Below are 12,790 nucleotides of genomic sequence, written 5' to 3'. Positions count from 1 at the left end.
GATACCTACCAATTATCAGCCTGTGATCCATGTAAAGATTTTTGCAAAAAAATAAAATCCAATTTACTACTTCTGTTCATATTTATTCTTTATATGTATTGTTCTTTCACAGAGAAACTCAAGAAAGCAGGATCTATGTTCTTCTGGTATAGCCCATATAGTACAGGTAAGAGTGACATCTCAAGCAGTCATAAGGAATAAATATAATGGTTAGGAGTGTAAGTTCTGGAGCAAGACTGTCTACGTTCAAAATGTAGCTCCATATCTTACTAGCTATGCGGCCATGGGAATGTTATTACACCATCTCTTTGCCTCAATTTTTCCTAGATCCCCATGTTGCACAATTGCAGGGGAGCACTACTCAATTCGTTTCCTCATCTGGAAAATGGAGATAATTTTCAGGGTTTCACTCTTACGAGTTGTCAGTAGATTTAATGAGTGAAATCAGTCAAGTATTGAGTACCTGACAAACATTAACAAATTAGTTATTATATTATTATTACTACAACTACTACTAAACTACAACTAGCATTTTAAATGCAAATCAATAAGGTCCCCTTTTATCAATAGCTACTAGAGCTCTACTGGTGAAATATGTAAGATGTTCAAGAACCATGGGAGAAGTGGGGCTGAAAATATGACGAAGGCACATAAAGCCACCTTTCTGTTTTTATGGTTAGTTAAAAAGTTATCTTGAAGGCATCAATGTAAATATGCTTTAGGATAAACCATATATTTTGATCTCAGTGAATATAATGTATTATATATTAAAGCAAATGTTTAGAATTGAAAAAAAGTTATAAATCACAAATCCTACTTTTACAGAGAAGTAAATAGGCCATTCTGAGAGGCTGACAACTTGCCCCCACTTACTGAGTTCACGATGGCACTAGAATCATGGGAATGAGAACCTCTGGACTTCTGACTCTCCCTCTAATGCTTTTCCCACTTCCCCCACAGAAGCTTTCTCTTTCCAGTCTGGCTGCTGAAATGTAGCTCAATCCACTTCACTTAGTATTTATTTAGCATTCAATTTACAGCTGTATAAGGGGAGAAATTTATTAGGAAAAAGAAAAATACAACTTTCTTTCTCATTCTAAAGATTCTGCTTTGCCACAGATAGCAAAACGCACATGCACGTGCACACACACACACACACACACACAAACCCCCAAATGTACTATCTTGAAGGTAAGAAATACCAAATTTTCCTAAGTTTTTAGAAATGATTTGGGCTAGAAAAAAAAGGCGAGGACACCTGAAAAGTAATTTTATTTTTGTTTAACCTTCAACTTGTCAGTCACTTCTTTCCTTGAATAGCTTTACCTCATTTGATACCAGGTACACTCATATTGGAAACTTAGTAAAAACTACTTAGTGATTCTACTTAGAAGTTATAACCATACAACTAAGATGTTTTGAATAAAAGCCTATCCATATGCCAGATAAACTTTAGGAACTCTTATTATCTCTTCTTTTACAGAAACTCTCTATCCTGATGTAGTGTGATTAAGGACCAGAAAGCTAACTTCCTTAAATGAGACAAAATTTTAAGTTTCCCAGCTACCACTGTAAATAAGAAATCTTTCTTTCAGATATAAAATCAATTTCCTCAACTGTACAATTAATTGTAATTTAATGGTTTTTACTCTTACTACTTCACTTCAAACAATGACCTATACATTTGTTTAAGCAATAAGTTTATGATTTCTTCATAATAAAAAAAAATTAAATGTGCTAGACACTACTAAAAATATTTTACCTATCAAATATATGGCCTGTGCATTGAAATTTTTCCAATTAATTTTCAAATCTTATAGAACCTGTTTTAAAAAATATCATATTTGAAATAATTTGAATGAATGCTTTCACAAAAACTAATGTTCCTATTACCATAATCATCAGTTTTAACAATTCTCCTAAATATGCTCTCCCATCATTTTTCTTGATTTTAGATTTCAATAATATGGAAATATTTTTTATATAACAGAACATTTAATTACATCAGTTTCCCTTCAACACACAACTCATTTGATGACAATTATATTGGCCATTTCCACTGGTTGGCAGGAGGCTCATCCACTAAAGGCTCCCATGGTTTCCATCGTACCATTTTTCTCGCCAGACTTAGTTCATTTTCAGCCTGTTAATAAAATTTTTTAAAAATCATTTGATTATACTGTTTAATATTTATCAGTTAATAACTAAAATATACCTATTAGAGCTACTATTTTTATACTAATACCCAATAAGCTGTTCTACCATCAAATGTTGAATATTAATTAAATTGCCTTAACTGTCACAGCTATGCAATTACCATGAGTAAGAGAGAACAGATTTTGATTTCTTTTATTTGGTTAAAATTTGCTGTTAGATTGTCCAAATGTTTAATTGGTGAGTTTTCAATCTTAATTGTCTATTTCACCATTACACTTCAAAGTCTTTCATGATCAAGTCTGTCTCCTCATTGATATCAATGGCTTTCAAACTTTATTTTTATCATGGCCCACAGTAAAAGAAAAGAAAAATGTTACTAAGGGATCCACAATATACAAATATAACTCAAACAAAAAAATATTACCTCTGCTATAGTAACTATGATACACTGTATTTTCTAATTTTTGTAAGTGCTAGTCACAAGCTACCTATCTGATTTCTTGACCCATAATCATTTGAACCAGTTTATAAAACAATGATCTACAGAATATAAAAGATTACAATAGCTTCAATTAGTGGAAAAAGGAATGTAAACTATCTCAAATTTTATACTGATTATGTTCCAATAATGTTTTAGATATATTGAGTTTTATAACACTTTATTAACCTTATATTGCTTATAAAAATGTACACACCTGCACAGCTGACTTAAAAATACTTAATGAACCCTGAGACTACAACTGTATAATGACTCATCAACTAAAGTCATGATCAAAGTGAAATCAGGTAGAAAAGAAAGAAGATTAAGAAGAGGATAGTAATAAAAAGTTTGCAGTAAGTTCCCATAACACTATTATCTAGTACCATAGTCAATATGCAAATGAATAGAAAGACCATGAAAATAGGCCTCTGAATGACTTAAACAGTCTACATGCATCAAAAGCTGTCTGAATGCCCTATCCTCTAATAACAGAGCCATCTAGCAATGCTTTTGAATATTATGTCTATTGGTGAAATACCTTCCTAATTTACAATAATTTCTTATATTTTCTTTTATTTGTCCTTTGAAACAAGGCAAGAAAACTTAAGAAAAAGTGACTATATTTTAGAAAACTACAAAAGAAAAGTAAAAATTAAATGAAACAGAACTAAATATTTATCAGACTTGTATAAAAAGAAGACACAGGGTACACAGAGGGAGGAATTTTTGACCAAATAAAAAATTTAAAAACCTCTACATATGGGAGAAAATATTCAATTGAAATCAAAAAGCAAAGAACAGACTAAAAAAAATTTAGGCAATATGGCATAATATTAAAATTAGTATCTCTTTTATTATTAAAAAATAAAGAACTATATAAGAAAAACATTAAAAACAAACTAATGGAATAAAAATATTAAGTTTATAAAACACAAAATATAAAACATTTTTAAAGTTTAACTTATAATTGGGGGAACAAATGAACAACTAAAGAAAAAAAAAAGGCCTCATTCTCCCCGATTTAATTAAAAATTATAGCTTTCTTACCAAAGCATTAAAACTTAAAAGTAGTATCTAAAGAGATAAAATTATTCAAAAAACAGTAATATTATGTTACTAATTTGAACTAAGGTAAGGCTAACAAGAACGTGCCCATTATATTCAAAGAATATCAAACTCCAAACTTCTAACAGAAGCCTCATAAATTCAAGTTATAATCAATAACATTTAACTGACACACATTAGAAATATTTTTTACATGTGATTAGACTTATATTTGGTGAGTTGATACAAGAAATTTAGTTTTCCTTTCTTTTTGGAATTTCAGTTTTGTGCCTATATACATTATGTCTCTGAACTTTTGAAGCCAAACATCTAAATATTCAACTTTTTCTTTACCTGACGAATCACCTCTTCTATTTGGCCACCCTGAAGTTGGTCTTCTAATTTTTTAACATCTGGTTCCTATAATTTAAGGGAAAAAACAAAACAAAACAGAAAATACTTAAACAAAGGATATCTGAATGTTTCAATATCCTATATTTTAAAAACTCATACACAAAAAAAAGCACTTGCTATAATAAATGTAATTAATTTTTCTCTCATCATCTCCTTACTAATTTTTACCAAATATTTGATGGAAACCCATTTCACCTATTTTATTGCTTTTCTATTTTAATATTAAAAAGTATTAAATATGGCCCTGACTGGTGTGGCCCAGTGGATTGGACATCATCCTGCAAACCAAAGGGTTGCCAGTTCAATTCTCGGTTGCAACACAAGCCTGGGTTGCAGGTTGGGTCCCTGTGGGGGTCATGAGAGAGGCAGGCAATTGGTTTCTCCCACACATCTGTTTTTGTCCCTTTCCCTCTCTCTAAAAATAAGTGATAAATGAATAAAATCTTTTTTTTAAGCATTAAACATGTACTGACATAATAATCAAGAAATATGATGCCTAATTCAGTCTTTCTAAAATAGATTTTAAAATACCACTTTATTTTCTTAGTATTGCTTATATTTCCTCTGACACAATTAGCATTAAAAGTAATAGCTACTTTATGACCCAGAATTCCACTAAGTATAAACCAAACAAAAATGCATATGTTAACCAACTGACATGTTCAAGAATGTCCCAAGAAGCACAAGTCATAGCTTCAAATTACAAACAATCCAAATTACCACATTTAATAGGATAAATGAACTACAGTCTTTAAATATAGTAAAATACTATAAAGCAATGAGAATGAACAAACTATAACTATAAACGATAGCACAGATGATTCTCTCAAACATAATGTTAAGTGAAAGAAACCACACACACAAGAGTTACATATCAATGATTCCATTCAAAACCAAAGCAAAATTAATATGTGGTGTCAGAGCTCAGAAGAGTTGTTATCTTTAGGAGGAAAGTAACTTAGAAGGAAACAAGAAGAATTTTGGTGTTCGGGAAATCTCCTCTCTTTTGATTTGGTGTTAACATGGGTGTGATTACCTTACGAAAATTCATCAAGCTCTATACTTTTGATTTCTGCACATTTCTTTGTATAATTATTCTTCAATGAAAAGTTATTTAAAAGAAAAAAGACATATATTTACTTATTTTCCAATACACGAGTTTTTGAAAGCCAAAAACCATGTCCTATACACACACATTAAAATCAATGTAAACAGGGTGGTTTTTTTGGCCCGTAAATGAAATAAAAAGAGAAAAAAAAATTCTTGCCCTGGCTGGTATGGCTCAGTGGACTGAGGGCCGGCCTATGAACCAAAAGGTTGCTGGTTTGATTCTGAGTCAAGGCATATGCCTGGGTTGCAGGCCAGGTCCCCAGGTGGAGGCGTAGGAGAGACGACCAATCAATCTATCTCTCACACATCAGTGTTTTTCTCTCCTGTTCTCCCTCTTCCCCTCTCTCTGAAAATAAATAAAATCTTTAAAAAAAACAAAAACAGATATTCTCTACAGGATTGGCATGCTTCTGCCTCAAAGCATCTGCTGATGGACCCAGTATATTGGCATGGCTTGCTCCTTCACTTCTATCCAAGTCTTGCCTTGTATATCATCCATCTCCTTAGGGAGGACTACCTGTGTTATGGTAAGCTGAATGCTCCATGCAATGTGCCTGAACTAATCCCTGGATCCTGTGAATGTTACCTTAGATAGCAAAGGGTTTGTAGGTGTGATTAAATTAAGAATCTTGAGATCAGGAGATTATTCTAGATTATCTGAGCGGGCTCTAATAAATTACAGGTGTCTTATAAGAAAGAGGCAGAGGTAAATTATACATAGAAGAGGAAAAGTAATGTGACCACATAGGCAAAGTTTGGAGTGATGCAGCCACAAGCCAAGGAATGCCAAAACCCACCAGAGCTAGAAGAGGCAAGAAACGAATTCTACCCTAGAGCCTCCAAAAGGAGTGCAACCCCACCAACACCTTGATTTGCGCCTCTGATCCTGATTTTAGATTTTTGGTTTCCAGAAATGTAAGAGAATAAAATTCTGTTATTTTAAGCCACCAAGTGTGTGGTCATTTGATACAGCAGCCATAGGAAAATACATATTATAACATCCCTCATTACCCTGGAGCACAACATTCTTTCTTTTTGAATTTTCCTTCACTACATTTATTATTTCCTGACATACTATGTAATATACTTCTTTATTCACTTACTTATTTTACTTATTTATTTATTTTTTTGCCTCCCATCATTAATGAGAAGAAGGCAGGGATTTTTGTGTTTGGGTCATTGCCATGTAAGCACTAGCTTTCATGCCTAGAACAGTATGTGGCAACAACAGGCACTCTTTTGTTTCTTGAATACATAAAGAATAACTGGAAAAGAGGAGGGAAAAAGCAGATGAACATATTTGAGAAAGACTATTTAATTCAGAATTAACTGGGTTATGAAGCCAAAAATCAAAAACAAAATAGGGAAGCTGGTCACCGTTATAAGAGATCCAGGAGGATGAAGGTTAAAAATGCAAGGAATGTTCAATAATATTTTCAACTCAAGAAAAGCCTGTGTTAGAAAAACAACTCAAAATTTGTTGTAATGAAGGTAAGTCAATAATGTGACTTTTATTTACCAATGCCATAATGCCATTAAGCTAAATAAGGTACCATGTACTGATTGCTCACTATGTGCTTGAAACTGTTTTAAACTTAACATAAATCACCTCATTCAATCCTAACAATAAATGTTCAAGGTAGGTATTAGGATACCCAAGTTATAGATGAGGACCGAGTAAGAACAGCCAAATTGATAAGGTAAGAGCATTCCAGGAAGAGGGGCAAAAAAACCCAAAAATAAAACTGTATGGAATTCACGTAACTGTCAGCAGTTTGGTATATTGCTGAGTATAAGGTACAAAATAGGAAATTATAAGATTAGGAAGATAACCTAGAGCCAGACCTTGGGGAGCCTTCCATCCATGCTAAGGACTTTATCATGTAAGCCAGTGGTTCCTAATCCTGGCTGTACATCAAAGTCATACAGATAAACATAGCTAGGTGAGTTTCACACAGCCAGCTCAGCATAAATCTATAAACTCAGTCTTTGAAAAACACTGTACAGGAAACCATGGTAAAGTTTTTAAGCTGAAAGGCATTATGATTTACATACTGAAAAAAAAAATCACTCTATTTGCAGTACGGGACATATAATGATATAGAATGGAACTATACACAGACCAATCAGTTAAAAGGCAATTGAAATAGCACAGCTCAGAGAAAAGAATTTTAGAACTATTAAGTGAAAGTAACAACAGTGAACTGTTCTTCAGTTGCCATTGCTATGTGAAAAGAGAGAAATAAGGCAAAAGTAAAGAAAAATATAAAAATACATTTTCTTTTCTTTTAAAATAGAAGCAAGTTAAATACATCTCAAAGTGATCTGAGAATTAAATGGACTTGATCTTATAGTCTTTCACAGCAGTATTTGATAGGGCTTTGCACACAGAAAGCACCCAGTAAACAGGAGTTTGATAAATGAAAGGGGAAAAGAATGAAAGGAAAGCATGGAAGAAGGAGAATATGCAAAAAATAAGCAACTGAATTTTTTCGTTAAATGTTTCATTGGATACCATATATCCAAGAAAACAAAATTAAGTCAGCTACTTACCGCTTTAACCATATCCAACTTCTCATTTGTAACCTGCTCTGTGTACTTTCTATATGCTGCATTTTTAGGGATTTCCTCAAGAACATCAAGAATTTTTGTGTACAATATTCTTAGCCTCTGAAAAGACAAATCATACAAATTTCCATTTTAAAATACTACCAAAGATTAAATGGAACATTTTAAAGCCTCAGTTTCAAAAAAACAAAAAACTCATAACTGTTTTTTGTTTTATAACGCATTTAAGTTTTGCTGTAATTTCTTAATGTCTATGTGTCTATGCCCTATCTCTTCTACAATTTAGGGAAAATAAACTTTTCCTTATTATTTCTATATTTATTTGAAATGTTTTAGTTTAACTGTATAAAATTGATAAGGCAGGCGCATGCGCATACACACACACACAAGTAAACAAATTAACCCTAAGGACCACTAAGAATAATTTTTCTTAAAAAGTACTCTGCATATTTAGACATTATTTTTACATTTGAATATAATATTCCATAATAGAGGGTATTTTACTACACTAATATGGAGCTTGTCACAAAGAACATATAATCTGAATTGTGTGTGTGGTTTATTTTTTTAGCCACATTTTGTCTTAATTTTAGTCAAGGGTATGACAACAGGAAGGCCTCTTAGGAGACTTGAGTTTTAAAATGGGGATATTAATATAGTATCTGTTTCATAGGGTATTGTATAACTTATAACAGTACCTGGCACTCATTAGGTTTCAATGAACATTAGCATTGTTATTCCACAGGGGAAGTAGTCACTTCAGTAGGTATCAGAGAAGGGGTCACAGAAAAGGCAGCATTACCGATAGACATAGAGGGATTGTAGGACTTGGACAACTAAAGACGTTGAAAAAGCAATTTTACACATAGACTACATATATAGAATTGAATGGCAGAAAACATAGGGAACATAAAGTAACTCAGTATGTAGTTCTATTTTCCTTGAACTGTGTTATCCAGTGCAGTAGCTACTAGACAAATATGGCAACTGAGCACTTGAAATGTGACTAGTCCAATCAGAGAAGTGGTAGAAGTGTAAATACACACTGGACTTTGATTACTTAGTATGAAAAACAAACTAAAATATCAACTTTTATATATTGAAATGGTAATATTCCAAGTATGTTAGATAAACCCTTTGAGTGTCATGAGTAATTCGAAATTTGGATCACCTTGAGAAAAAAATTATATCAATATATAACCTGAGGTACAAAAAAAGAGAACAAAACATAAAATATGAAATATTCCATTGTTATTTACATTTATAGCCATTGAAAAAAGTCGCTGGAAGCAATGCTAGCACTTTTGGGAAAATTTGTCAGCATCGCTTACAGCGACATTGGCACTCAAAGGGTAACTCAAAGGGTATATTATTAACTTTACCTTTTTCTTTATTGAAAAAGTGGCTCCTAGAAAATAGCAAACATGTCTTACATTTATGACTTGTCATATTTTTATCAGATAGCAGCACATGGATAGAATATCAGACATGTAAGGAAATGCTTAGAAGGTAAGCCTGGAGAAAAAGATTTTAAGTGGTTTGGCAGGCCAAATTAATGCATTTGGGTTTATTCTGTGGGCAATAAAAAAGATTAAGGGATATTTTATGATTAGAAAATTAATCTGGCAGTAATGAGTTAAAAGGATTAAATGGAGAAGCAGGCAGAAAGGCCAGTAACAAGGTTGCTACAATTCTCTAAACAAGAGCGAGGGCCTAAACTATGGTAATAACAGTAGGGAAAGGAAAAGAGATGAGACTGGATAGACTGGAGAAGTGTTAGAGGAAAAGGTCAACAGAACTCATGACTGGAGTGAACATAAAGATGTAAGAGTAAAAGATGTATCTACTATGATGTCCAAATTCCCAGCCTGGGGAGTAAAAAGATTGATAACTCTCAAGGAAAATGGGGACAGACTCCTAGATGGAGAGTAGGATGACAGCTAGTGGGGGAGCAAGGGTGGGGGGAGTAAGGGGTTCGGGGGGAAGTAAGTGGTTGGAGGGGTGGAGGGATTGAGCAAAGAGGAGTCATGGGCATGGACAACAGTGTGGTGACTGCTGCGGGGAGGGGGTATAAGGGGACTAAACAGTAATGGAAAAATACACAATAAAGATTAAATTTAAAAAAGAAAAATTAAGAGTCCACAGTGCATGAAACATTTAGAAATGAAAAACCATGAGTTCAGTTTTTGACAATAATGAATCTAAAGTCATTATGAACTCATAATGAGTACACGACAATAGCTCATCAAACTGAGCACATACCATGTGCCAGTCATAGTTCTAGAGTGGACAAAATAGTAAAAAATTGCTGGCTTCATGAAAACCTACATTCTAAACAGAGAAAGACAAAAAACAAGATAAAGTAGTAGAATACAGACTGTTGCTTGTGAGATGGAGGGCCATGGTAAGGACTTTTATTTACAGTGAAAGCCACAGGAGGGTTTTGAGGAAAGGAATGACATGACTTCACTTGCATTTTAGCAGGCTGATTCTACTGTGGTTGAAAAATGACAAAACTGAGGCAGTGACAAACAGGGAGAGGTCGTTAAGAAGCAAATACAATTATTTTTAGCAGTGGTAATAGCGGCTGAGAACAGGGTAGCAGCAGAGGAGATGGTGAGTAGTCAAAATAGGAATATATTTTGAAGGCAAAGCACAAAGGATTTACTGAAGTACCAAATGTGATGTGTGAAAGAAAAAAGAAATTAAAAATGATTTCAAGGTTTTTTACCTAAGTGATTGGAAGAATGGAACTGAGATGAGTAAGCCTAATAAAGGAGCAGGCTCTAAGGAGATCAAGAACCCAATTTTGGACATGTTAAGTTTGAGTTGCCCGCCTGACATGCAAGTGGAAGTGTCCACTAAGCAATTAAATACATAACACTCTCATAAAGGGGGAGGTCAGTGCTTGATATGGAAATCTAAGAGTTATTAGTGTACAGGATGGTACTTAAAACCACTAAACTAGGCCCACACATTAAGAGAGAGCAAATATTAAGTAGAGAAAGGGTCTCAAACGTAGGTCTTAGAACTCCAAAATTTAGAAGTGTGAATATGAGGAATAACCAGAAAGGGAGAAAGCAAAAAGAGCAGGGGTAAGAAACAGGAAGAGTCCTGAAGCACAGTAAAGAAAGTGCATGACAGAGAGGGGCCCCATGTGTCAAATGGGGTCACTAGGTCAAGTAAGAAGAGAAATGTGAGATGCCCATTGGATTTAGCAGTACCAAGATCATGATGACCTTGAAAAGAAAAGAGCACTATGGCCAAGCCTGACTAGAGTGTGTTCAAAGGGGAATAAGAGAACCTGGATAGTACGAACATCTTAACAATGTTAATTTTTCCTATCCATAAATGCTGTATATGCTTCCACTTATTTATATCTTCTTCAATTTCTTTCTTCACTGTCTTATAATTTTTCAAGTACAGGTCTTTTACCTCCTTGGTTAAATTTATGATGGTTGCCAGAGGGGTGGCGGGGGTGGGGGGGGGGGACTGGGTGAAAAAGGTGAAGGGATTGAGAAGTGCAGATTGGTAGGTACAGGATAGTCATAGGAAATACTACAGGTATGGTGCCAGGTGGATACTGGAAATATCAGGGGGAACATCTGTAAAGCATATGACTGTCTAACCACTGTGCTGCACAGTGGAAACTAATACAAAATAATATTGAATGTAAACTGCAACTGAAAAAAAAATTTTTAATTTTTTGAAATAAAATTAAAAAATTGTAAACTGTTGAGTAAGATAACTCGTTAGCTGTAAAGGAAAGGAAAGAAATAAACAGTGTGGTCACTGGAAGAAAGTAAAGATAAATTTTTTTGTTTTGGGTTTTTTTGTTTTTCTTTTAGATGGAAGCATGTCATACTGAAGGGAAAGACCTACTAGAAAGTTAAAGTGATGACAAAAGGGGCAAATGCTAGAGCGATACCCTCGGTTAAGCCTAAGTGTCTGGAATCTCGGGCACCTAGGGAAAAGAGGTGAGGCAGGGGGAAAGGTGAAAAATGAAGATATAAATTTAGGAGGACACTAACTAAAGTACGAGTGAAGCCACGAGAGAACTGCCACCAAAATGGTCAACAAGAAAAGTGTTTGAAGATAGAGGTCATGATTTAAAAAAAAAAAACAAAAACAGAAATCTGGCACCGGACCAACAAAGAGATACCGCTCTTGTCTCAGAAGCTCACGATGAGTGGAAATTCTGGGCTAGAAATGTCCGCACTCCGTTAACCTGTCGACAAACAAGGTCGCAGGGTTCTATTCTTCCCTGGGAACCCTGGAATGAAGAAAAAAAAAGCAGTACCTACCTCGTGCGGACTCTCACATACAGCCAACCCCACAAGGCCAGTAGTCTGTTCAAAAACAAAACACGATTTAAGCGGTTTGCAATTCGGCGCGTCCAACACGCTAAGAAAAAGCAAAACCCCAGGCTAAAACTGGCCTAAAACCAGCTACCAGTCTCTCAATGCTGCTAGTTCGGAGCTATTTTCTGTCCCTGAGGCAGAGCAGAACGAGCGCCTCAAGGCACCGCCAAGCCGCGCCAGTTCCGGCCGTCACCCGCGGGATGAGGGTCTATCAGGTTGACTCTACCCCAGAGTCCACATTCCGTCAGTGACCTCCATTAGCCTCACCTTCTTTAGCAAGCCCGCCATGACAGCGCCGAAGACTCGAGTACGCGCAGCCCTCTGGGAATCTCGTTCAGACCCGCTCAATCAACCACCGAGGCCAACATTCCGTCACCTTGGAAACAGATTGGCTCTTCCAGCTCAGGATCTCCACCAGGGCCCAGCCTTTGCCCCGCCCATTCCAAAAGGGAAAAGTGACGCACGCGCAGTGAGTGCACCAGCGTCTAATCCCGGCCTTGGTGTTTTGTGTTAGGTGTTAGGTTTCGGTTCCTTCCCTTCCACCGCTGATAGATTGCCCGAAGGTTGAGGGAGTACTCCAAGCTACCAAAATCTTAGAGTTGTTTTAGGAACCTGCACGCTTTTTAACCTTTGGCGACTTCCTTGACGTTCCTTA

General features: G+C 35.1%; 1 protein-coding gene across 3 annotated transcripts; it reads right to left on the bottom strand.

Annotated features, from left to right (window-relative positions):
- Positions 1–1,001: 1,001 nt before the first annotated feature.
- Positions 1,002–12,525, bottom strand: NDUFA5 (NADH:ubiquinone oxidoreductase subunit A5). 3 transcript variants are annotated; one of them, XM_090287412.1, is made up of 5 exons: positions 12,403–12,523; positions 12,079–12,123; positions 7,760–7,876; positions 4,037–4,102; positions 1,002–2,143 (listed from the first exon to the last, which is right to left on the bottom strand). In XM_090287412.1, exons 1-5 carry the CDS (start codon positions 12,421–12,423, stop codon positions 2,042–2,044), a joined length of 351 nt encoding a protein of 116 aa, XP_090143538.1. In that variant the 5' UTR covers positions 12,424–12,523; the 3' UTR covers positions 1,002–2,041. The 3 variants fall into 3 exon arrangements, with proteins under 3 accessions (XP_090143538.1, XP_090143539.1, XP_090143540.1); XM_090287413.1 differs by lacking the exon at positions 12,079–12,123 and having other exon boundaries at positions 12,403–12,525; XM_090287414.1 differs by lacking the exon at positions 7,760–7,876 and having other exon boundaries at positions 12,403–12,524.
- Between the last annotated feature and the right edge of the window lie 265 nt (positions 12,526–12,790).

The sequence above is a fragment of the Furipterus horrens genome, unplaced genomic scaffold, assembly GCF_987537825.1.
Source record: "Furipterus horrens unplaced genomic scaffold, mFurHor1.1.pri manual_scaffold_9, whole genome shotgun sequence".
Lineage (NCBI taxonomy): Eukaryota > Metazoa > Chordata > Mammalia > Chiroptera > Furipteridae > Furipterus > Furipterus horrens.
The sequence above is the reverse complement of the archived record's forward strand: the minus strand, read 5'-3'. Positions and strand labels throughout refer to the sequence as shown.

What these genes read in the sequence shown, in the direction of transcription:
- NDUFA5 (XM_090287412.1), bottom strand. Translation starts at nt 12,423, where the DNA reads ATGGCGGGCTTGCTAAAGAAG. An exon ending in TATGTGAGAGTCCGCACGAG is followed by an intron (nt 7,877 to 12,078) that starts GTAGGTACTGCT and finishes TTGTCTTTTCAG; the next exon opens with AGGCTAAGAATATTGTACAC. An exon ending in TAGAAGAGGTGATTCGTCAG is followed by an intron (nt 2,144 to 4,036) that starts GTAAAGAAAAAG and finishes TTTTATTAACAG; the next exon opens with GCTGAAAATGAACTAAGTCT.